General features: G+C 37.7%; 1 protein-coding gene across 1 annotated transcript in view; it reads left to right on the forward strand.

Annotated features, from left to right (window-relative positions):
• Positions 1-27,087, forward strand: part of LOC106928882 (3',5'-cyclic-AMP phosphodiesterase 4C) — a 120,259-nt gene that overhangs the window by 19,358 nt on the left and 73,814 nt on the right. The window contains exon 3 of the mRNA XM_015005446.2: positions 2,143-2,348. Coding sequence (XP_014860932.1) covers positions 2,143-2,348 — 206 coding nt within the window. The remainder of the gene's footprint in view (positions 1-2,142; positions 2,349-27,087) is intronic.

Consider the following 27,087-nt stretch of genomic DNA (forward strand, 5'->3'; position numbering starts at 1 on the left):
TTTTTCTCGCTCTCTGTGTCGGCTACGCTACATGTAAACCGGTTGCCACGGCAACTGACTGACAACTGCTCCGCTAATGTATCAGGATTCAAAACCAACAAACCCAAAAAAATCATGCAAACGTTTCACCAACGGTAGCGGGATCTTGCGCACGTGACGTCACGTTTCTGTCTGTGCTCGATTTTGCAGCTTGTATTCAAACGTCCACCTAAATAAATCTCTGCTCTGTGTTTTTACTCTTTAATAATGTGCAGCTGTGTGCATTTCATCCGTATGTCGGCTTTCAAACCCACTGTTCCACTCTGTAGCTTTACGAAACAGGTCATTTAATAATCTCACCTTCTTGCCACCGAGAGTGGACAGCTGTGAAAAGGTGAGAAATAAGATTAAAATCATTTCCCCCGCCTTTTCTTTCACTGTGACTTGTGCAACGCCACAAATGACTTCCATTATCACCAGAACAGGTGTAAGAGACATTTCCAACAAGGTTGGGTAGCGTCTAATGCAAACTTCTTCTGAAACATAAAGATGAATTTTGTTATGTTGCTCTTATTTAAAGTTTGCAGGAGGGCTGTTTGGAAACAAAAGTAAAAAAAAAGTCACACCAGAGGAGAGATTTTATCTGAGAAGATGCTCAGTGTGGTAACAGGTGAAGTGAGAAGCTGACAGTCATGTTTTGTTTTTCACGCTTGAGAGAACCAGTCAGGTAAAAACAGATGACACCAATATCCATCAACGCTTCTCTGAAACACAGATTTCACCAAAATATCATGAAAAACAGAAGTTCTTTGAGCTCCCATGTTTTCTTTGTTCTCTTATCTCATCTGACCTGATTAGTTTAAGTGATTTTGTTTTTTTTATTGTTTACACCAAGTTGCACATTTAGGGTTGCTTTCTGAGCCAGACAAAGCTGCTGTCTGTCATCCAGTCGTCTTATCAATTTGCTCCGCATCACGGGACATTTAATGGATGAGAAGAGAGAGAGCAAACACACAACACACACACGGCTAATTTGATGCTTAGGGAAGAAAACAAACAAACTACTTACTTAGTGTCAGATGTGAAAAGTGTTTGTGTTGTGTTTGCCGTCCCCTGAGGGCGAACGGAGCAGATGTCCCTTCATCAACACGTGGATTCATTGTTTATTCAGAGACTTATTTATTAAACTATTTATAACTGTGACAGTGATTGTTTTAGCTTACATCTTGTTATGCACACATGGATCTTATCTGAGGAATTTACATAAAATGTACGCACAGATTAGAGGCGATGCTTTTTAAGCGTTGGTAACAGTAATAACTCAGAATTTTGGCCTATTATGCACTAGAAATATGAAATATGTTCTGTAATTTTAGCTGGACTTGATTACATTTCGCTGCAGTTCCTAAATAATTTGTGTAAATTTAACAAAGTAAAAAATGAACAGCTCTGGAAAAATTAGAGACCACTTAAAATGATTAGTTCTATGATTTTATATGTTTGAGTAAAATGAAAATTGTTCTTTTATTCTATAACCTACTGACAACACGTCTGATATTCCAAGCAAAAATTTAGTATTTATTTGCAGAAAATGAGACATGGTCGTAATAACGCAAAGATGCAGTGCTTTCAGAACTCAAATAATGCAAAGAAAACAAGTTAATATTTATTTAGAAACAATAAAACTAATGTTTTAACTCAGGAAGAGTTCAGAAATCAATATTTGATGGAATAACCAGGAGGTTTTAATGGGGTTCAGTGCAGTGGACTCTTATGTTTTGTTGTATTTATACTAAAATAACAGTCTACTTATGTTTTCTTAGACATTTTAGACACACTGAGATTTTTAAAATAGCTGCAGACATTTACATCTGTTCAGCTTCCCTGCCATCTGCTGAAAGTCTTGCTCTCTCTCGCTGCCTTGCAGCCTTGATGAACTGCAGACACATCTTCACATGTCATAGATAATGATTTTGTGCTTATATTTTAAACTTTGAGTTTTCCTCATTTAGAAGCAGCTCCTGCATTAAAACATGTTGCTGAGATATGGAGAGTAAAAACCTAAAAATGTTTCCGTTGCATTAAATATAAAAATCCTAGCCTTTTCATGATAAAACCTTGGATTGCAAATTAACGCACTTTATTTTCTCCTGTGTGTTGCAGAATCGTCGGGAGTCTCTTCCGGCCCCCTACCAGGTGGTCCGGCGCCGTTTCTCCGGCCCGTTGTTGCTGCCTCCTCTGTGGCGGAGACATTCGTGTCAGGACCAACATCCACGAGAGACGCGGCGTCCGTCCGCCATTAATGTTATCCCACTGGACCGACTGCAGGAGATTTACAGCCAAGCGTTAGCCAGCCGCGATGAGCTCCGGTCAGTGAGATGTTTCAGTCTTTCTCTCTTTCCTCCTTTTTTTCTCTCCAGTTTTGAGCCTGAGAATTATTTCATTTTCTTTTTTTCTGTACTTTCTCATGCTTTTTCAGTGGTGTACATTATTTTATAGGGGTGCAGAAAAATTGGCTCGATTTCTTTCATTTTGGGAGATCAGCTGATACACCAATTTCATCTTTTCCTCAGCAAAAGTCTAAAAATTAGCTGCAGTCCTCTTCTGCTCTCCTGTCAGAGAGAGACAAGGTCATTTCTGCACGTTTGCAGTTAACAATTCAGCAACTTTCTTGCTATATTTAGCACCATTTCAGAAAAAAAAATGCTGGCATCGGGCAACGTTGGAATTGACAGGTCAGGATTTTTAAAGATCGGTTATGGCTATCGGCCGAAAAACTGCAATCGGTGCACCCTTAGTATTTTACTGGAAAGTTTTGATCTGTCTTGCTTTCTAGCATCCTGGATGAACCAGTTAATTAAAAATCTCAAAATCTATTTTTTAACAACCTACTTCTGGTTGTTAAAAGAAGTAGGTTCTTTTAACAGCCTACCTTTGGTGTCTGCTGTTTGTGCCCCCGGTGGAATGATTAAAAAGTGATAGAAACATTTGAAAAGCTTGATAGGTTTTTAAAAGGAAGCTGCTTTCCTAGAAAGGAGCAGTATTTGTTATTCTGTGGCATCGTTAGCCATCATGTGCTTCTGTCCAAATGAGCGACGATGTCTGACCTGATCAGTGTTTTACAGTTTTCTTGGACTGAGATTGATTTCGAAGACATGTTTGTCTGACCTTTCAGAGATCTCTGATTTATGACCTTTGTTTCTATCTGCCCTGCAGAAACTGATGTGTGTATGTTGGTTTGGAGGAATGATGTGTGACACGTTTATCAGGATGTTCGGTTTCACAGTGACGGAGTCTAGATCTCTTTTTGCTGAACTCAGCAGGACAAATGTCTGCAGCTCATTAGCTCTGTGTGATTTCATCGTCCGCAGGTTCATAACATGCAGCCACTGAGGATTTAACAGGTTTTTTAACATCTTTATCTTTTTGAGTGACAGTACGTGTTGCAGCTTTGCTCATAGAAAGGGGATTTTTATATTTAGAGGTGATAATTAAAGCTACTGCAGCAGCAGGAAGGAAACAATCACTGGAAAGTCACAGGTGTGAGTCCTTGTAAATTTCCTGTGTTGCAAAGGCATTTATATTTCTTGAACTTTTCCACATCTCATCATGTTACAACCATGAATTAACATGCATTTTAATAGGATTTTATATTTATTTTTACCCAGCTGTAGTTCATGGTGCAGTGTTTGCTTGCGTCTACACCTAAAAAGTTTAATTTTGGTCTAAAATAAACACATTTTCTAATTATTTTTCAAACAGCTCCACTCTTCCTTCATAGCCAGATTTGTGGAGAGCAGGGCTAAAAGCTTTCCTCCTACCTGAGCTGTGTATCGCTGCAGCTCCTCTAGAGTAACCAGGGATTATGTCTCCGTCGGTTTTCAGCTGTTCTATACGTTTAACATTTTTATTATAAAAATGTTGAAATGCCTCAGCCACTTCCTGCTGCTTTCTGCTGGTTCACCACATACAATCACATCCAACTCCATTGTACATTTAGTAAGTTTAGCACGAAAAATTGTGAAAAAGTTATTATTGTGTATAAATTTAGCAAGGCAGTGTGAACCTCTGTCCTTTCTGTCTAGACATAAAATCTGCCAATTTCGAGACCTATGAGTACCTCCAGTTTTTGCGACATTAATGATGAAGAGAGTTTCTCTGCAGCAGAGTAATGGTCACTGTTTCACACTGAAAATCATGTTGGATTAACAGCTTGTTAGCGACTAGCACAGCTCATGTTTTCCCTCAGGATGATGAATTTCTGCAGATTTATGACACAAGGCTGCAACAAGTCCTGTTAAAAGTATTGACTTCCTGTTGCTCTTTCTCTGTCGGCCTTCTTTCTGTGGAAGAGTTGAAGTTCTGTTATATTTTAGTACAATGTAAATAAGAAAAAAGGTCATATATATTATATATTTACATATTTATAACTGTATATTGTGTTTGTGCTGGTGGTGGTACTTTGTTGAGGTAACCGCTGAGAAATGAGAAATGGTCAAAATAACAAAAAAGATACAGCGCTTTCAGACCTCAAATGATGTAAAGAAAACAAGTGCATATTCATTTAGAAACAACAACACTAATGTTTTAACTGAGGAACAGTTCAGACATACATATTTGGTGGAAAACCCAGGAGGGTTTCAATGGGCTCCAGAGCTGTATGCCCACTTTTAGGATGAGATGACTGAAATAAATGAGCTTCCAGATCATGGTAGCTGACGGCAGCGTTTGTTTACCTGCTCATATAAATTCAGCAAAGACAGCACGTTGTTGTGTAATATCATGATTGGCAGGCTGACAGTCAGTACAGCGAGTCGTGGGGAAGCAGATGGAGATGGCGGGAGGTGCGGGTGGAGAGGAGCGGCGGAGGTTGAGGCAGGGAGCAATAAAAGGGGGAGAAGGACCGATGCGAGGAGACGCAGAGGGAGGAGAGAAGCAGCAGGAAGTGGACTGACTGAGCGGCTCGCGCTGCTTTCAGCACTCCGGCTCGTGGACAGCAGCGCACCAGCATGCCGCGCGCGCAGCTCTGCCACATTTGAAGCGCGTGTTTTATTTTCACGTCTGTTACCGGCGCTAATTTCCTCGCCTAATTAGCAGTAATTAACTAGTTTTTTGTTTTGTTGAAAAGTCGAGAGGAAGTTTTGTCGGTAAAATGGAGTGCGCGACGCTGAGCAGAGAGGGAGCCGGGCTCGCCAAGCCGCCCAAACATCTGTGGCGGCAGCCCAGGACGCACATACGGATCAAACAGCGCTTCAACTCGGACACCGAGCGCTACCTGTGCCGCAACCGGACCCTGGAGAAGCTGAGACCCGGACTAAAGAAGCCCCGCATGTCGTGGCCATCCTCACTGAGACGGTAACACTTCTTCTCCCCCCCCCTCGGAAGTGCCTGAACGGTCTCCCCAAATATTCACACCCTCAAATCAAAAACACGGTTTTGTTTTGTTTTCCTGCTAAGCATAAGTTCCCCAGTTTATTCCTCTGACGTTTCGTATTTAATATAAAGAGGGATCTTTAGCAGTTCAGTGAAATTATTTTACCATATTTTTATTTTAAATTGCAAACAAATCTGACACCATTTCATTCTTTCCTCACGTTATTTCTGCACGCCTGCAGAGTATGCAGTTTATGGCACCAGTCTTCCTCTGGCCATGTTTGTTTTAATTAAGGAGTGAATTAATTATTTTATGTAACCCTCAAGCACTCAGTATCTTTATCAGCGTACAGGATATGAACCAAGCTCACCATGCTCTGCTATTATTGATATACAATCATTAATTTCCTTCTAGTTATTGTTGTGAATCTGTTAGATTGGCTACATAATGTAAATATCAGGGTGTGTAACAGTATGAAAAGTTTAGATCACAATTATTTTTTGTAAAATTTCATTACGGTTTGCAAAGATTTTGTTCAAATGTTTTGGAGAAAGTATTATTATATGCTGAGATTTTTGTGCTAACAGTGGAACCAAAGGTATTACTCAGTTTTAATGTTGCATAAAAATCTTATTATTAATATTACTGTAGTTTTAATACATTACACAAAGTGATTTATTTCTGTTTTTTGACAACTACAGGCATTGAAACCCAAAATTCAGCTTTGCATAAGAAATCAAATATTATATAAAACCAATTAAAAAGGTATTTTTATGCAGAATTGCCACTCTACTTATAAAGTATGTTCATGTACCTTTTGTTTGCTCATCATTTGAGGCCGTTTTGGATGAATTACTGCGGCACTGTGGCGTGACTTGGAGGCGATCCACTTCCTGTTCGGAAGTTGATGTTTGTGACATTCAGCTCTTTTCTTTCCTACAGACTCTACAATCTTGATTATTAAATCAAATTTAAATATTTTAACCTGAATAGAGGTCGTTGAACCATTGAGCATCTAGTTCTTTTTCTGAGTTGGTAAAAAGGTTCTGATGTTGTTTCTGATTCAGTGCCATATATTGTCCTGGATAATGTGTGTTTAGGTACAGATCCCACATGAAGTTCATGTTTTCCAAATCTCCTCCAAACTCTTGGAGCTTTGTGAGTCAAGTCAAGTTTATTTGTGTAGCAACAAGGCAGTTCAAAGAGCTTTGCACTATAATAGCATCATGCAGTCAACTATTATTAAACAAGCAATAAATATTACACTTTGTCAAATCCCATAATCAAGAATAATGACAAACATACATCAATTGTATTGATCAATCTTCCACTTATTGTGAATCAAATGCAACTCTAAACATAAGGGGTTTAGCTTCGATTTAAATGGACTCAGTGTTTCGGGTGGTTTTCAGTTTTCTGGAAGTTTGTTCCAGATTAGCAGAGCATAAAAACTGAACAGTTTCTCAATGCTGTGGTTATCTCTGTTGCTTTTTGACTATTTTTTCTACCTCGTTTTTTTCTTCCACTGAACTTTCCTCATGTGACTCATCTTCCATGTGGAAGACCTCAGCAGCTGTCTGTTGAGAAGTTATCAAATGTTTCCCATCATTCTCGGCCATAACATGGTGATTTAATAACATTTATTCTTACTGGTCTCATGTAATTTTCTTAGATGTTGAATTTTGTTCTTCTTAGTATCTGTAAGTCATGATTTCTTTCAATTAAATTAATATTTTATAATAATGTTACTTTTAGGATGTGACTGGAAAAATGAGAAACATCCAACAGCTGATTGTTTAATAGTAAATGTTGTAGTAGCTTTACAGCTAACATGCTAATGTGTCATTAGCTGAAGTCGGTTTGCAGTATTTTCTCTCTTTATGACTCTACTTTAAAACAACAGTTAAATTGAATAAATAAAACAATTAAAATAGCAAACACAAATCAGTTTGTTTTTTAAAATGTGCAAACCGTTAGTGAATCTCAGTTTTGCTCCCTAATGTTTAATTTTCTTTTTTCTTTTTAGATGCATTAGTCATTTGCTTTTAATTTGTTTTAGTTTTCATCCTCAGAGTTTGCACGCCGGCTGTAAATGTGGATCAATAGAAATTTGCATAACTCTCATCAGCAGTGAGTTTTGTTCATTGATGGAAACAGTCTCTGGTGTTTAAAAGCCATCGATTTCACAGGGACAACTTCTCATGTTTCGCTCTCACAGTCGATTACTCCACACTCCATTTTATCCCCAGTGGACACTGAGCTGGTCTTGAGGAGACATTGGCACAAATTATGCCCAACAGCTTGTATCCTCGAGAATATTTTATCCTCTATGCATGTTGTGAGGAGCTTTATGAGAGATTGTGCCGTTTCTAATTTTCATGCCATCGCTGACCTGTTGTGCAGTTTCTTTTTCAAAGCAAACGTTTGGGTTAATTAATCTACATTCTTTAATGTTTTCCTTAGCTTAGAAAACATGCACTTACTGGATCAAATGATGCTACTTGTTTTGTTTTGGTGTAAAAAGGCCAAGAAGCGAAGCCGTGTGATGGAGTGGGAGTCTCCTGCTCTCTCGGCTCGACTTTGTGTTCAGGTTGTCACACTTTGACAAATGATGGAGGAGATGTGAGGGATTGTTTGGCTCACGGCAAACTCCTCTGTAACCCTCATCCGTCATCTGCCATGACAGTTCGCCACAGATAGACAGACGGATTTAATTGTCATTCAATTGTAACAAAAGTATCAGTATAATTATATACAATAAAAGATTAAATTAATGGGAGTTTAGTGTCCTTATGGCAAGAGGGATGAAACAAGTTCAGCATTTAAAGCTGCTGAACTTTTCTCCAGAGGGAGAAGTTGGATACCTACCAAGATGGCTGTCAGCTACAAAGTTCCCAGAGGTGTGATGTCACATGAGAACGAGCTACAGAGGGATTATCGGTTGACGTCAGCAGGAAACTCTACTGCACGTGTCGCCTTCAGATGCAGGCATGAATACATTATTCTAACTATTTACTATTTACAATTAGGCGAATAAAATAATTTACAACATGAAGCTCTGTGGCGCCTGCAGTTGACAGAGGTTTTATTTTTAGTGCATTGATTCTGTGCCTCCACTGTCTCCCTCAGTCTGCTGCATTTTTAATTTCTGAAGGCTTAGTTTATCACTTACCTTGATGGATGCAGCTGCATCTTCATTTTCCCTTTGATTGTGACCAAACTAGGAAGAAATTAATATATTTTATTCATATTCGTACTTTAAATATGAATTCCCTTATTTTAAAAATAAAATTTACGTGTTAGGAAACTCTATTCAGGTGCCCTTATTGTTCACCATGGATACGTTTGTCCTATTAAGGGGGACTTAACATATCTCAATGAGAGCTGATGATCTTACCATGAACAAGTTGCTTTAATGTTGCTAATTAGTAATGTACGATGTTTGTGCCGTTTTCTGTCGTCGTTTAAGACTAATGTCAATTTGTTAGCATAACTTATTTTATCACTCTGTGTTAAATAGTTGTAGACAACATGACAACATGCTAGCTACTCTTAAAACACCAAGATAAAAGCTTGTAACCACGGTAACCAGCTAGCGTTTAAAGGCCGGCTCGGGTCTTTCTGCAGTCAAGTTTACGCGCTCATCTGCTGTGTTTACAAGCAAATAATCCAGCTGAATATATCTGACAGAATATTCAGTATATAGATTATTCACCGGACTCCAGAGCCGCACAGCATTCTGGGAGATGTAGGCAGAGGAAAGACTTTAGCTGCTCAAACTCTCAAGGCCAGCAAAGCAAGGCTGGTGGAATCAACTAACTCACTTTTTGGTTACCTAGCGACTCACTCACTCTCTGGTTACCTAGCAACAACCTTTTGAGTAACTGTCGCAGCAACAGTTTATGCCTCATAACTACTTAAAAAAACAAACAAAAAAACAATGGTGTGGAGTGAAAAATGGATAAAACAGGAAATGTCATGCCACCAGTCTGGTAGTATTTCAAATATTTAAATACAAAAACAAATGAATATTTAGCAATATTGACTGATATGAAGCAGTTATATTTTAAGTTTTTTCTGGTCATATCACCTTATGTATAAGTAGGGCAAAGAGAATGAGTAAAAGGGAAAAAAAGAACATATTGAACTTTATTTTTTAGGATTTATTTTGGTTTCTAGTGACCTTTATTTCACAGGAGACATAAGGCAAAGGTCAACAGGCTGGGACTCGAACGCATGACGCACCATCTACCCCCTGTGCCACCGCCACGCCCACAACAGATTGAGCTCAACAGATTTCTCCGAAGTGGCACAAAACTCCATTACTTCCTGTGTAGAAACAGTTTTTCTATTTTCACTTTAACACAATTGTTGAATCACGCAGCTCAGCTCTCATACTGGGATTATGTGACAAATTTGGACAGTGTTTGCAAAGAGGAAGAAAAGGAAATGCTGTGAAGCAACAAAACACGTTCGTGACTGGTTGCAGCAGAATGAAAGTCGCTGTCAGTTCAGCTCCGCTCCCCTGATGCCACTCGCTATCAGAAAGCGATGCCGTGACTTGTCCCAACTCACGAAGCGTCCCTGGACTCTGGTAAAATATAACAGGAACGCTGAGGAGCTGAAATAAAACCCACTTTTCTGCTAACAACCAGCCATTAAAGTGGGCTGATTGTATTTGGTTTGTTTATTGAACTCTTGGAGATTAATTTGAATTGATTTAACACTTAACAAACCAGCATGTCTTAGATTAACACTTAAATCCTTCTGGTGTGATTTACACTTACTTTAAAACAGGCAGTACTTTCTCACATTTGCCCAGAGCTACAAGTTAATGATTGTTTCTCTGATTTCACAGAGCTTCACTTTAAACCTTGTATGCAGATGTGTTTTGTGTGATTCATGAATTCAGTGAAAGAGGTGCAGCTGGGAAAGTCACTTGTTCTTCCTTCTATTCTGGACGATATAAAATGCTGAGTTCATTTAATCTCAGTCATCATCCATATTTCATGACTATAGGTCGGGTCCAAAACGTAGACAGATCAGTAAATCTCCTTTTTCTCCACATCAGACAGAGGAAGCAGTTGCATTGTTGCAGATGAGACTCCAGCCTATTTATTCAAACCTGCAGAGGAGTTTTCCTGCAGACTTTAAGTTTATATCGGCGGATAAATGTGAATAGGTGAATGTGGGTTTAATTAAAATACTGAATGGTCAGTAGGACTGGAAAAGCACTATTTGTAAATTGAAGTCAGCTAAATAAAAACAATATTAGTCGACCAGATCTCACTTTCCTGTAGTGCGTCCGTTGATTGACGTCTGTTAAGCAGGTAGACGTCATTTAAACAACAATATTATCGTTTATTGCAATAACTTCTGGGACAGTTTATCATGACAGTATTTATATATCTCAAATTAAGAGTTTCAGTAGGAATGTACACTTTTGTAATGGCACTGTAAAACGTCTAGAACTATGATTCACTTGTGAAATACAATAAACTTTATCTTTTGAAGGAACTGCTGTTTCATTCATCGCTCTGACTTGGTGTTTTACTCTGGCCTTGTGTATTAGTCATTCATGATTTCAGGTTGCTTTGGGGTTTACACAAATGTCTGAAATGTGTCATCTCTTGGCTTAAAAAAACAGAACAGGAAAGGAAAGTAGATCAGTTACAACTTTAAAAAATGGAAATTAATATTCCGTTCAAAGAAGGAAGAGGCAGTGAGAAAATAATAAGATAAAAATATCCAAACAAACAGTTTGTTTGGATTTCTATTCTTGTCTTCTTCGCAAATGTATGAATTTTTGTCACAATAAATTTTTCTGGACAATAAATAGTCAGTAATTATTGCGATAAATGATAATATTTTATGTAATGTATTGATAATGGCACAATAATGCAAGATTCCTCTCCTATTAGTAAAGAAAACTTAACTCTACAACTGGGAGATATTTTAAATGATTAAAAACGACAAAACATTTACAATCAAAACCATCAACTTATCTTCAAAATGTTGATAATCAGAAAGGCCATTATGATTTATTGCGGACTTTAATTTTCATAAAGTGCATCAAAATAGAAATAAGGAAAGAATACATGTGATAATGTTTGTGTGAATGAATGAAAGCAGCAGGAATATAAACGTAAAATCTGCATCATGTTTGCTCAGCCGCCCACTAAAAGTTTCCCTCAGTCTCTCTCTGCTTCCAGCACAACATGTCATTTCTCGCTGCCCGGAGTCCTCTGAGTGCGAATGCTCTGCGCTCACTGCTGAATGATGATGGTAGGAAAGGCAAACGGGCTCAGATGTGCAGTAGGTAGGAGTAAGAGCAGTGAGTCAGCCAGCTTCATAGCCACCGACGACAACACCACTGGCATCGCTTCATCCTCGCCCAAATGCCTTTTTTCTGCTTTTCACAATCCTTGTTTACGTATCGTTCCAGATGACTCAAATCATTTATAGAAATAGATCATTTGCAGCACAGGTGTGTGGGTTGGCAATTTATGTAGGGTCCAAAAAGCCTGAAAGAAGAATTTTCCTCTCTTTAGTTTTGGAACGTGCAGCTTTTAAATGAAGAGCCCACTGCACTGAACCCCTTTAAAGCCTCCTGGTTATTCCACCAAATACTGATTTCTGAGTTAAAACATTAGTATTGTTGTTTTCTTTGCGTTATTTGAGGTCTCAAGGCACTGCATCTTTTTGTTATTTTCACCATTTCTCATTTTCTGCAAATAGATCCAAAATATTTTTGCTTGGAATATCAGAGACATGTTGTCAGTAGTTCATAGAATAAAAGAACAATGTTCATTTTTCTCAAACATAAACCTATAAAAAGTAAAATCAGAGAGACTGATCGTTTTAAATGCTCTCAATGTTTTCCAGAGCTACGTGAATCTCTATTTTAGAAATGTGTTTATTTTGACGCATCAATACATGTGGGAGTGTGACTTGAAAGAAGCAGTTGTTATTGCCTGTCAATTTGCAACGGGTTAAAGTGATGTTTGTGGTTTTGTGGAGTTAGTAAGGCCCAGAAGAATCACCATTATGTGTAAACCTGTTGTTAAAAAAATCCAATTTGCCTCACACTCTATAAAACCCAATTATCTCGCAAATTGCGACAGTCCTGATTCAGCCATAGTGTGAGATATGTTTGTTTGTTTGGAGAAAACCTCTGCTTTCTAAAGCAGGTGAGTCTGACAGGGTTCCTACGAAAAGCTTTGGAGAATCCACAGGTAAACACTCATTAAAATTTTGAAAAGGGCCATTAAGATGCTGCAAGGCGGTTATATGGGACCTGAAGCAGAATTTAATCTGAGGCCCGTCTTCCTGTTAGCAACATCAGCACCACTTGCATCACTTCCAGTTTATTTGGCTAAATTTTAAGACATCATGGGTAATTGGTTATTATATGCTGACTTAAAAAGTAAAATAAAATCCAGCTCAGACACAAAGAAAATAGATGACAGATGACACTGTTACCAACTTAGCAACTTTTACAAAAATATTTACCACACAATAAAAGAAGAAAAAAAAAATCTGTATCAGCAAGTGCAGCTTTTTAAATATCAGCAATGGGCCATAAAAAAGCGATCGGTTCACCGCTCCTTTCTTTTAATAACAGCAGTAATTAATCAGTGTAATGGCTGTTAATACAAACATCTTCGAAATCATCCGGTTTGAGTCAGTTTGGCACAATCTGTGGAGAGTTACAAAACTTTGACATCACCAGCGACTGAGAGAGGAGCAGAAATGGTTCAGGATGGGATCTGGTGTTATTAAGATAATAAAAATAACGACTTTAACTCTGAACATCTTCAGTTTCTTCTCCGAGGGGCGGACAGTCGCGTTGCCGGGATGAGTCGGCCCTCTGAGATAATTGCAAGGAAAACCTGCACACATATAATTGCACAGGATAAAAATTCAGTGTCATAAATTCAATTGGAGACGCACCAATCCGATATTAATATCTGTATCGGCCCCAATATTGAGAAAAATTCTAGATCAAGTATCGTGACAGTGTTTCTGATCAATAAGTTTAATTCAATGCTTTGTGCTCTGTAATTATTTTACATTATGTTTAGAAATCCTAATTACATTTTCTGAACCATTAGGAAGAAGATTATTTTTACATGTTTTACTATGGTAGTCAACTTATTGTTTTTGTTTTATTATTTATTTTAAATCACTGTTTATACTCCCAGTTAAAGGAGTATAACTAAACAAATTAAAGTTGTTTTTACATGTTTGACCACGCTTGTGAAGCTATTCGTGTTTTTAATTGTGCTGTGCTGGTGCAGAGTTAACAAATACATTTATAATTTGGTACATTTATATCAGCTGATACTAAGCCTTGGATATCTGTACCTGTTTCTGAAGTGATAAAAGTGGATCGGTTCATCCCTTAATTCAATGTCAAAAAAGTTTGGCTCTAATGAGATTATATTTTGTTCATGCAAAATGTTTCTTCAATCTGACAGTACATATAAAACAGTATTTTACCCTTTTTCAGCACAATCTCTCTGCAAACTATAAACACTTTTACCCTTAATTCTTGTTTTATGATAAAATGAATTGAATGTGGGGAGTTTTATCTCACTGATAATTTTCTTTTTTGTGTGTCTCCTCACATTTCTGCCAGAGGCAGATTAACAGGCTCATAAATGTTGCAGCCTGCACCTCCGTGTCCGCTGGGCCGTCTCCACAGCATGGGGCACATTGTTATCGCTTCTCCTCAGGTTGAGTCACTAGGAATTAACAAATAGAGGAGCAGCATCTTCCGGCCACTTGATGGTCCTCAGAGGGAAAAAACTGGAAAAAACCGGAGGCCTCGGCCAGCAAGAGGACAAGTAGTTAAATAAATAAAATGTAATCTGCTCTTGTTGTCAACTTCTGGCAGGAGCAACCTGTTCCACTGCTGAAAAATTACATCTGTTGCTATGGAGTTGTACTTTCCAGGGATAATGTTTTAAATTGTTTCCTACCAGGTTGTCAGTAGGAGGCAGGGCTTTACGCAGAAGAAATTAATGTTATCTAACCAGACTCATGTTAACAAAAGTCACAAACGGGGAGGATTAATGGGTAACGTGCAGTTTTGTTCAGTGCCTGCAGGTTAATCGGATTTATCTGCATGTATCAGTTGTTGTGCGGACGCCGTTATAATCGAGTTGTGCTACTTAATTGTCACCATTTAATGGGGAAATGGAGTAAACATTGCAGGGAAGATGGTTTCTCAGTAAAATTAAATGCAGCTGATGGATATGTGCGTTTAAATCAGAAAACAGACACTTTTTTGTTTTGCTTTGTTTGTTGCCTGATGAGATTAGGCTGATTATATTAAAAGAAACCAATCAAAATACAGGACATTCTGTGCTACGCAAAAAACCAAAGGTAATTATTTGATGCTTTTACTGCAGGAATCATTAGATTATGTTTTTTTGTACATAAAAGAAGAAAGTCACATTTGAAGTTGCAGCTGCAGACGTTGATGGAGATTGAATCTGTTGTGACAAAAGTTTCTGGTCTATTTAATCTTCCTTCAGCTCAAAGCTTCAGTCAATAACGAATCTTACAGTCAGAATAGCTTCTTTACACCTTTAAAGATTATTTTAATTAAAAAGTGAATTTAAGCGACCAGCGCCTGGGACATGAGTCCATTATGCTCTGACAGAGAAAACATGTAACAGCCTGCGCCTCTCCTTTCTGTCAGCCCAAAGACAGTGAGGTCCAGGAGACGCTGGGTTTGTTTCAGCTGTTAGCCGCTAACAATTAGCCAGGACACCAGAGACAGTCGAGACACATGACAAGCTGCAGACAGGCAGAAAACACCCAGATACTCCTCCTGATGAAAGCCTGAACACGAAATGTTTATGATAAAGATCTGCTGTTTGAGCTGCAAATGTTACTTTATTTTTTCTTCAGTGAAACAAGCTGTCGTGTTTTATGTCCTGCGTCTGTTTTATGTTTAGTTTGAAGTGGCGCACATTAACCGCTCTGCTGAAATGTCTCTGTCTGCTACTGCCTCATGTTTCCTAAGGGATTGATGTTTTCCATCCGTGTTACATAAATGGATATAAACTAAAAGATAAATGGGGCTCTTTAAGACGGGGTTGTCCAAAGTGTGGCCCTGGGGCCATTTCCTGCCCCTGGAGTGATTCTGTGAGGCCCTGAGTGGGATTTAGGACAGAGACTTTTTATATTTAATATGGACAAAAGTATTACCAACAAGTTAAAATCTTCATTGTGAAACATTAGGTACAACTGGAAGTATTTATCTTTTAATAGCCACACTTTGCTTATTCACCTGTCCAGTGACTTTTATTCAAAATCAGATTAGTTGTTTTCACAGAAAAAATAATACAAATCCTGCTCTTGAGAATAGAGTAAATTGTTTCAACTAGCTGAAAACATTTTTTTAACAAGGGAAATATGTGCAAACTACTCTTTTTTTTTGCTTAACTAAAACATTGCATACTTAGTTTATTGTTGGTCTCGTGAAAACAATTCATAAAATTTTTTTAAATAGGTTTTAGGTTTTATGTTGGTATTTTTGTTAAGCTCTTTGACTTGACAGTTTTGGCCCAAATGACAAAACTTTTTCACATCCTCGATTTAAGAGAACATCATGAAATATTTTTTTGTTTTTCAATGTATCGCATGTTTTTAAATTGATTAGAAGACAAATCTTTGAGTGTTTATGACATCCACATGAGGTAAAATCCCAACATTTCACAGCTGTTGCAAAAGTTTGATCTTAAAATGAATCATAAAATGAACATTGCACTGACTCCACTATTTATCTTTACTTTATTGCCTCCAAACATTGAAGTTTAGGGTTGGGGACGTCAGACACATGCAGGGAAACTTTTAAAGAAGTTCTTCTGGGAAACATGCTCACCGGGTTCCCCAGAGTTTCATTGGATTTCTGTTGGAGCCCAGAAACAAATGAATTGGAAAGCAGCAGGAAACAAACAGCTTGTAATTATTCAGAACCAAGACATAATCTGCCCACAATCACCCTTAAATCTGCTTTCTGTTTTCACCTACAGACTCGTTCCCGGTGTAAAAATGCCCTGTAATTTAACGCTGATACATATTTTTTATGCAAATTCATCGCATTAGTTCTTAATGCATCTTCCTAATGTGATAAAAAGAGGAATGTGCAGCCATTTTCCTCCCGCTGCTCCTGTGAGCGTCTTCCTCTGAAGCCTCCACAGCGTTTTTTATGCAGATGGCCTTTCTTTCTGACACATAATGAAAGTGTTTGCTTGAAGCCAGAGATGCTTTGTGATGTAGAGGAGCATTTACTTTGTTGCCCTTCCAGGCTTTGTATTTTTGCCTTCAGCAGATGGTGATACTCATCCTGAACTGCGCTCACACTGCCCAGGAAATCAGTCAGGAAGGAGCCAGTTTCCGTCAGTTGCTGCTGCAAACGTCATGATTCCACCTAGAGTCTGATATGTCATCCTGACCCTCCTGTGAAAATATTCTGCATATTTATTCTGATTTCTTAGTTTGACAAAAGATGAACAGTTTTGTAAGACAGCTGAAAAAATGTGGAAGTTTTAAAATTCTCCAAGTTGGGATATTAAAATTTCTAAAAACTCTTTCTTCTTGAAATAGCAGCCTTGATGCAAATAAAATTATGTCCTGATGAGATGTGAAAAGGCAAAAGAAGAATCCCATGTTGGTCAGAAACATGAACTTTATAGACAATAGAAGCAAATAACGCAGAACAAAAGGCAAATAGTTCATTGATATATTATTAATTAATCTCTAAGCACTTTATGATTCATTAATAACTCTATATTATGCATTAATTAAGAGTGAGAAGGAAACAAAATCTACGGGTTTCTTGACAAATACTGAACCAAATCTTTCCACCTACATATTTCATCTAGAGTAGATTTCAGACTACCTTGTAAGCACAATAAGCATTAAACATAATTATTTTTAGCATATAATCTACTTTTCTATGGGGCATATTTCCTGCCATAATCTGAGAGCACATTTTCAGTTTGAAAGCAGGATTTCATGTCTTTCTTCTCAATGCTTGTACTCAAAATTTCTTCTCTCTTTCAAATATTTACTGTGATTCCTTAAAACTGTCTCTTTGCACTCAAAACTGGTTTTAACTCCCTGCTTGCAAACTTCTCTGCTTGCTTGCGAATCATCTTCTGCTGCAGCTTGGAACAAAAAAAGTGGCATTTTTTTTTCCAGAAAAGTTCCCAGTAGACCAAAAGAGGTCTGTTGGCAACCTCTGATTATTAAAAAAAATTAAATATAGCATTGAAAGAAGTAATGCAACGCTTTAACGAGATGCAGGTTTGTTATTTTTTGTCTGATTGGATTAAACTGAAGTCAGATTTTCTTCCATTTTTCTGTCCTCGTCTCCATCATCAGTGGAAGGGAGAAAAATCGTGCAGGAACATAAACTGAGAATTATCTTAAAACTTTATCCACGTTTATTTTGAGTTGTATATCTGCCAACTTACAAACCTCAGCAAAATCTGCTCCCACTTCCCACGTTATTTTTAGAGACAATGTCAGCCACATGAGAGGCTTGATGGACAGGAGTCAGAAAATGGACATCTGGAGTGACATTTGCAGGATTATCTTCCTGCCGCCGTCCTTCCCAAACAGCGCGCTCCTGTCACCATATTTGAAAATGTGTAGCGAATCATAAGAACTGATTCCTGGTGAGTTAAAAGCTTCACATCTCAACTGTGACGAAACACAAAGAATTAATCTAGAATAATGTCTGTTTCTCCTGATCCAAAATGTCATGAAAATGTGTAAATATTTACTGGGGATGATTTTGCCCTACAGATCTAACGTCCCAACCAACAGCAAGCGGAAACCTCTAACGTGATCAAAGCTGATTTTCATTATTTACAGAAACTCTCTGGGCTGTTTTGGCTTCAATGCGGGTCGTGAGCCTCGCATGCATGTCTGAGTAGCTTGTAAAGACAGAAAATAGAGTTTCTGATCCATCTGGCAGCAACAGCGCAGCGGCTTAGTTATCGAGCGCTCAAGTAGATGAGTAAAGCACTTTTCCTCCATGTGGAAACTGCGGCCTCTGAGTCGGTCATGGCACAGCAGGTCGGCGTTATGAATGCGGCAGCTCTCTGTAAACCTGCATGATGTACGGCACAATCCGCTCCAAACCAAACAGAGATTTCTTTCCTAACACTTTTCCTGACCTCGTTCTCATTATTGGTCCAATCCCGAGTCCTGCTTGATTTGTTTTCCTGCTTTTTTAATGTGGTAGAATATCTGAAAAAATTGCGTGTCACCCTTGTTTGTCTTTTCTGGCACTGGAGAGAGCCGTCAGATGGCACACACCTGTGCCAACAGCCCCCAAGCTTGCTGTTGCATCATTACATGGTTGTGTTTCCTCTGACTGAGTTGGACTCAATCTGTGTTAGTTTCAGGGATGAGGAAGCTGAACGCTCTGCTAAATCAAACGTAAAACAGGATAATAGTAGCTCAAAATGTCAAAGTAACAAAAGAAAATTCTTTTGACAACATGGAAATGTAACAGAAGGAAGCAAAGACAAAAAATGAGTTTGTTGGTTGGACTTTAAAACGAGAAAAAATAATTTAATGGTTGATAAGACGATAAACTGAAGTATTGATGTAAACTGTGGATTTTTAGACTTGGTTTAAAATAATAACAAAACTAACCAAAAATATAAATCACGTTAAAGATTAGATTAGGACTGCAACTAACGATTATTTTAGTAAGCAATTACTCTGATGATTAATCGGATAAAAGAAGATTGTATAGACTTTCCATTAAAGACTTTTCTAAGACAATATTAGAAATATGTTAGAAGATGCAAGAAAATATTTCAGTTCCTTTTTTGAAAATGAAAAACACCTAAAATGCAGTGACATCCTTCAGTGAATGTGAACCAGGTGAAGCTAAAGCTAATCCACTTGAGGAGTTTTTGCTGAAACGTATTTACAGGTAAATGTATTTTTATCTTAAATACAAAATGTATAAATGCTTTGTACAGTTTTAGCCCAGTTACTGCTATAAGTATGTTGCTTTTTCATTTAATGATTATTTGATTGAATTAGTTGACAATTATCTCAATAATCGATTCTTCATGATTAATCTGATTAATTGTTTCAGCCCTAGATTAGATTAGATTTGTGTCACTTACGGGGTCACAAATCTTTGGTCTTGTTAGGTAAAATTAAAATTTTAGAATTTTAGATTTCAGCTGGTTAGATTGAGTCTGTTAACTTCCCCTCCGTCACAGAAACCACTGAGACCTCCTGCAGTAAAATGTCGTGAAAAGGCTTCAGAGAACGAGGCTGCTGGTGATAAAAGACTATTCTTGTGACCTTGTGCTGATTGTGACCTTTTTCTTTTCACAAACTCAGACTCTGAGTTTGTGTTGTACATTAAACCGTTTTACTTTTCACTTAAAGTATCACTGCACTGCTGCGATGCCACCGTTTCTAAAACCTCTTCAAACTGATAAAACAGATGTGTTGGCGTGTCTTTCCCTGCTTAAGTTTACTTAATTTAATTTGTAGATACCAGATCATTTATACTAAAAGTGTCTAGCTTTCTTTAATTACATAGCCACTATTGCTACCTGTTAGTTTTTTATGTGACGTTTTCATTGAGGATTTTCCTCATAAGCAGATTTTTTTTGGTGTATTTCTTCTTTGTTTTTAATTAAATGAATACATTTCCTAGCTAACTAACTAAATAACTCTGGTGCAGTTCGAGTTCATATTGAATGTCAGGTGGACCAGAAGCGAACTATAGCGCACGGCATTCTGGGTAAAAGCAGCGCTAGTGGGAGAAATGGCTCATTGTCTTTTTAAGACTAAAGACAAATCGTACAATTGGTAAAAACTGACACCACTCCACTTTTCTTTACATTTTGTGAAGAAATAAATTGTGCTTGGTGTTTTCTTCTGACGTTTCTGTGTTGTTTTCTTCAGCCGTTCTCGGTGCAGTGCCCTCACAGGCGAGGAGGGGAACAGCTTTTTCAAATATTTTGGTTCGTGCCATGTGAAAGGAAACCACAGCAACTGAAAAATGTAACAAATGTTGCAACTTTGTTCTCCAATCGAACCGAGTCTACTGGACTATTGGACTCTGAAAACACCTTTAGGTAATCTTTAGGTTCCTCATGTTCTCAGTTAGCTTTTCTTTGTCATGGTTCTTTGGTCCGGTGGCACCTTTTCATACAGACCAGTGGGTCTCAGGGGTCTCACCATTCTTCAGGGACCACTGTCCTGCATGTTTCAGGTGTGCAGAAGGTGTGGGCCCTTAGCCTTTAATAAATTTGTGATTATCAGAACTTAATATCATGTAATGCATTTATTTAACATAGATGCAGTGGAGCAGAGATGCATCATGAAAACAGTGGATTCAGGATTGAGCCCACTGTTATAGACAGTTTTGTTCTTTTACTGTAATAAACTCCTGCATTTCCCATTTCTGTCTCGTCTCAGCTGGAACCATAAAAAGGACCCTGCAGTCTGAAAGCCCCCAAAGCCAAGGTCAGAAAGACCTGATCTGAGCAAATCCAGAGGAGAAATAGAGGCAGAAATCTTAAGAACACGTCTCCTCTTTTAAAACCTCAGATATAATGGGGAGAAAAACATGCAATAATGATGATAAAATCATATTATAAACATCTACTCACTATACACCTGTAAATCTATATTAAAATGTCTAGATGCTTTAATGTCACTGTATTTACCTGCAGCTTTATTGCAGCAACCACACTCTTCTTCCTCTCCATCTCCCTTTGTCACTTCACACAAACATAACAAATTTGTAATATCTATAATTGGTTTAGTTTGGCTGGTAATATGAGATGTAAATGCAACAAATTCAAATCAGGAGCAAGCAGGGGGCGGCAGGCATAATGCCACTGATTCATCCCGTCGGTGCACATCTGCTGGAGCCGTGAGTCAAAGGGAATCACTGCGGTGCTTAGTCACAACGTGACCGGACCCGCCTTTGTTTAAGAATCACAGCCCGGTCGATGAGGAGAAGCAGAAATCTGCTTCTTCAAATCGTCCTTCCTCTCCGGTTTGTTTTGCTTTGTGGTAAAATTAGGAAATCTAGGCAGAACACAAGCAAAAAGTCTTTTGGCAACATGAAAATGTAACAGAACCGAGCAAAGAAGACGAGTGAGCAAAAATTTTTATTTGTGGTTGACTGAAGCTGATTAACTGACATGTTGATGTAAACTATGGATTTTTAGATTTGGTTTAAAATAAAAACTAGCCAAAAATATAAATCACATTACAGATTAGATTAGAATTAGGGCTGGATGATTTGACTGAAAAACATATCGCAACATAACAATTAATCAATATTAATTTATTAGTGTTTTGTCTTTATCTGAAATATTCCCTTTTCTGTTTTGTCCTCAGTTTTCACTACATGTCGTTTTTTATTTTTAAGCAGCTTGGAGGCACAGCAGTGAAACCTCAAACTGCTGCTGTGCCAGTTGCTTCATAAGTTGTTGCTAGGTAACCACAGAGTGACTCAGCAGGTTGTTGCTAGGTAACCACAGAGTTACTCAGCAGGTTGTTGCTAGGTTACCAAAGAGTGAATGAGTAGATTCCACCAACTGCACTAAGCTAGCTGTGAGAAGTTGACCGGCTAAAGCCGTTCATCTGCCTATATTTCCCAGAATGCATTGCAGTTTTGGATTGGGTTTCAGTGAAATTATTGTTGTTGAATATTCTATCTGATGTATTATCTACTGATATTGATCACTCTCTATTGCGATATATATTGTTGTTGATTTATTGCACAGCCCTACACTGAATGTTTGATTTTGTCCCAAAACATTTGAGCTCTTATTGGGAATTTGTAATATGTTTTGGTTTTAAGAAACACTGAGTCAGGTTTTACTCAAAGTTCTCCATCTGTAATAAATGTAACTTTTTCAAAACCTTAAAAAAGGTTTCCCTCGCCTGCCTGCAGCTGTTCCTTTCTCCCCATCTGGAGCGTTTTCTTTTCACAATCAGAACTCAAACCAAATCCCATTCTGCCTCAAGATGCTGTTAATGTTTGATTATACTAATAATTGGCATTTTCATTTATTCCAAACAGAATCAAAGCTGCATTAGACTTTATGTTAAACACAAACTGCTGCTGCTGCTGTGAAGGCTGGTTGTTGATCACATGTGATTAAATTAAGGTATAAAATACTGAAATCTGGTTTCGCTTTGCGCCTTCTGAAGGAGGAAAATGCAGAAGAAGACAGCTGCAGGTAGAATATTAATCCTAAATCTGTTGTAATAGGGTTCACATCTTATGAATGTTGCATTAATAATTTCTTCTCATGGTTTCATAAGAAGAAACCATGAACGTTTTCTTCTTATGCCTCTTTATTGTAGCTAAAATACTTTGTTCTGTTGGGTCGTTTTCATGTACACTAATGAAGTGGACCTCTTTAAGTTTTATTTACCTCTTATTTGGTGTTGGAGATGCTTCAGACATGTGGATTTTTTAGTTCAGTGTTTAAGCTGCATTTGGTTCATATGTGAATATTAAGCTGCTGTTATGGAAATTTCATTTATGAAAGAATGAGGATCAGTTTCAATAATAAGAGAGAGATTAATCTTTGTCTTTAAGTTTCTTTATTCGAAGGCAAAGACCCATCTCACTGAAGGCAGTCACATCACATTGTTATGTAGTTAAAACAAGGAAAAGACCCACCAAAGTCTGATCTCTACTGCCAGATGGACCACAGAGACGATCCTGACCCCACCTCCTGGAGGGGAAGACTTTATGGCAGGACAGAGCCGATAAGGCTTTCAGGAGAAACTTCTAATTTTTCCTTGTCAGTTATTCATGGGTTCAGGGTCAAACAAAGGTACAAACTACATTCCACACGTCAGTGCTTTAAGATCAAGCATTTTACCCAAGATGTCTTCAGATCTCTTATACTATCACATCTAAACATTATCTGCAAACTTCTTTAATGGAAAAACACAGAAATACAAAAAGACAGCAGATATAATCAGTAAAAAGTCTCATCAGTTCCATCACAAATGAAATGAGGCTTTCTACTGCACTGCGCATCGTGACATTTCCTCGTGTGCAGACAGTTTTCCCGACAGCGAACCTCTCCTCTTTTCTTCTTCTGCTTGTTTTTGATGATTAGTTACTGTCTGACCTTTCTGACCTCCTTCAGCTGATCCTCAGGGAGTTTCAGAGTTTGAAGACAAAGTGATCAGAACAGCAGGAAATCTCTGGCTCACATGTCTGATATTTTAGTTTCAGACTCGTTTCAACTGGATTTTTAAGGTTTTTCAATGAATATGTCTTATACTTCTGTTTTTTATATTTTAGTTACGTCTCATATACAACACACTGTAATTCCCCTGGTAGATTATAGATTATCCAGGGAAACATTTCTGAACTTTGATGAAAGAAAAGGACATTTAATCCTAACACCATCCTGCAAGTGATTGATTTGGTTTGCCAGTCTAAACACCCAGTATGTTTAAAAAGTATCAATAAGTTGATGCCAAAACAAGTTATGGAATAAAAGTATTTTGTGCTTATTTAGTAAGTTGGATACAAACATAAGCTTTTGGTTTCTTCTGCTTCATTTCACTGAGTTTCTGAGATTTACTCAGCAGGAAAGTGACTTTATTTTATTCTTTGTCTTAATCTTTCTTGTCTGCGTTGAAAAAACTTTCTGAGAGGAAACTCTTATTGCCGTTTAACCTTTACTCAGGTATTTTCTTCACTCAATGCAGTGTGAAGGATATCAGGTGTTTTTTTCGGTGTTTGGTTCATACTTTTATGTTTGCAGCGGTTAATTCATTTTTTTACTTAGACAACATGAAGCTCCTTGTTCAAACACAACACTTTTTTATTTTTGTGATGTCGTTCTCTTGTTAAATTGAATCTGGGGAGCAGCTGCTGCCCAGGCTGCCCGTTAAAATTAGATTTGTAATCTAAATGTTTCTGTGAGCTTGGAGTTTATTGAATCAATGACGAAATTCTCAATTTAGACATTAGGGAGAAACTGAAGTGTTTTATGCAAATGTTTCATAAATGTGCTTCTACAAGTGTTATTGTTAGAGTAGTTATATTTGATACTGAATGAAACCTAAAAGCATGAAGATTAAATTGGATTAAATGGAGGAATGCTTAGCGACTGCTGCATCTGTCCACAGAGGAAAAATCTCACAGTGAGTCAGTAAATGTCGTGATGTTTCGCCTCCGCTGGAGTAAAAAAATGTTCCTTCAAAAGGTTGAGAACTCACTAATGTTCTCACCTTTTAATCTCTCACAGCTTGGTCTTCAGCTCAAACAGTGTGACCTTTTTGTTTAAACCTTATTGATAAACGACCTCATCTGGGTCGCTGAAAGGTTTCTTATTGGTTTCTTCCTTTGGGCTGCAGCCTCTCGGTGAATATTCATTTCTTCTGCGCTGCTCTTGGATAAAACAGTTTTTGCATCTGCTCTGGTTCCCCTCTGCGTTAAGAGTTTGGTTGTTTCTCTGCTGAGTCTCCGTTGCGGTTCTTGTTGCCCTCTGGGTACTCCACCTCTCTCCACAACCCTGAACAAAACAAAGCAGGTTTAGAAAATGGCCTTTCTGGAGAAGTGAATCATTTTATCCTATTATTCAGCTGGTTACCTTGGATTTTCTTTCCTACCTAATCATGTCTGCACAGTGTGCAGGATGAACTCAAGAAGTAAGAAAAGTAGGAAAATGAACAACAACAAAAAGCTTCTTGCGTAAAAACTTCATCCAGTTGACGAATATTTATTATTTCTTTACATAAGAAAAATAAAAAACACCAACCTGAAGTGACCATGAACGTTTTGTTCTTATGCCTCTTTATTGTAGCTAAAATACTTTGTTCTGTTGGGTCGTTTTCATGTACGCTAATGAAGCATAACATTACGACCACCTGCCCATAAGTGTGTTATTTGGCTTGGAGTCCTTCAGACCTTTTAGAACGACAATCCTTTCTTTAGGTAGAGTCTTCATGGATTTGACTTGCACATCTTCTAAATGTTAAATTGCTCTGAGATCTGGAGGATTTTGAGGCTAAGTGAACAACTTAAACCTGTTGTGTTGTTTAAAGAGGTTTTATTGTGTATTTTCCAGGCACATATCATCATTTTATCGCACATTCAAGTGATTATGCTACTTTCATTTGTCATAACTTAAATGAAATTGGACTTTTCAATTTGATGCTCTGAAATTGGGCCTGTGTCTCTTTAAGAAGCTCTTGAAGAAGCTCTTGCAGACACTCCGCCTTCAGTGTGTCGTCACACAGTGCTCCTCATGTTGCCGTTTACAACCTTTCTGAGGCGCGATGCACTGAGATGGATGAGCTCAGAGGACAGCCGTTCCACCTGTTTGCTGTTTATTTCCAGCAAAAATTTATACAAAATAGTAACTAAACAATTCTTACAACTTAGATGTAAACAAAAGTTAACTTAATCTGATTTTACAAGTTCAAAAAGTGTGTTTAAAAAACAAACCACCTGATGTTACCCAGGACTAATTTTAGTTTTGAATATTAGGAAATGGGGACTTTTAAATCAGTAAAATCATTTTAAAAATCTCCCATCATCACATGGGACATTTGACAAACAACACACATCTCCACCACTCCTCTGCAGTGTAATTTATTTTTAATTTCATAAATTAAGCAGGGTCTAAAAGTTACCAAAGTAATCATAACAATTCAAAATGCAAAAATTAATTACAGTTTTTTATTCCAAACTAAGTATCTAACTACCTAAAGAAAAAACTAAATTGATAAAACTTATAATTTACAAAAATTTAACGTAAATGGCCTCAACGTGATGTTAGTTTTCTTTGTTATCGGGATAAAAAGGGCTGTAAATGATTTAAAACTTTGGTGAAACAGCTTTTCTTAATTTTCACTATGCAGTGTTTATGTTTTTTATTATTTCCTGGTTTCTTTTGTCGTTTTCAGGATATAATCCATGGAGAACTCGTTGGTCGACCACCTGTCGAGTTTTTCTCAGCCCTGCTGACAAGTGATATGTAGTGAAAATGAGAATTTAGCAGAAGCAGACAGGAAATGTGTAATTTAACACTCCTCAGCTTTACTAACACTTTCAGCTGTCGCTGTCCTCGCCATCCAGAGTTGTTTATTACGTCTGACCAAAGGCTACACTCTCACAACTTTTCATTTTTTTGTTTTTATTTCCATGAACACTTTGCAAACCTGGGAATAGTCTAATTCTGGACCTAAAAACAAGGTTTCAAAAAGTTAGTTTGTTATTTAAACAAGGCTAATTATTTAGGGAAAGTCATCTCTGAAAGAGAATCGTTCTGGGTTTGAATCCCAGCCAGGGTCGACATGTTTCCCATGAATGTGTGTGTATTTTCCAGGTACTCTGGCTACTTCCTGCAGAAATATGCATGTTATGCTAACTAGCTCCTGTATATTGCATGCATGGCCATGGTTGTTTTTTTCTAGAAGGGTTAAAAAAATCAAATTACAGTAAAAAACAAACAAACAATGAAAGTAAAGCTGAATGTTAAAGCCATGACTTTAAAACCTTATATTAGGACAACAGAACATCTTCAAACAAGGCTTCTGCTGTACTTGTGAACTTTCACCTCTTCACACAAAGTGGGAAAGTTATAATGAGAGCTGAATTTATTCTTTGGGATTTTTTCTCATGATTTGTTTTTTACCTGCAAAGCTGCCTGTAATGCAGCCAGCAGAACCTC

The sequence above is a fragment of the Poecilia mexicana genome, unplaced genomic scaffold (assembly GCF_051168715.1).
Source record: "Poecilia mexicana isolate PSO_F unplaced genomic scaffold, ASM5116871v1 scaffold_4, whole genome shotgun sequence".
NCBI lineage: Eukaryota > Metazoa > Chordata > Actinopteri > Cyprinodontiformes > Poeciliidae > Poecilia > Poecilia mexicana.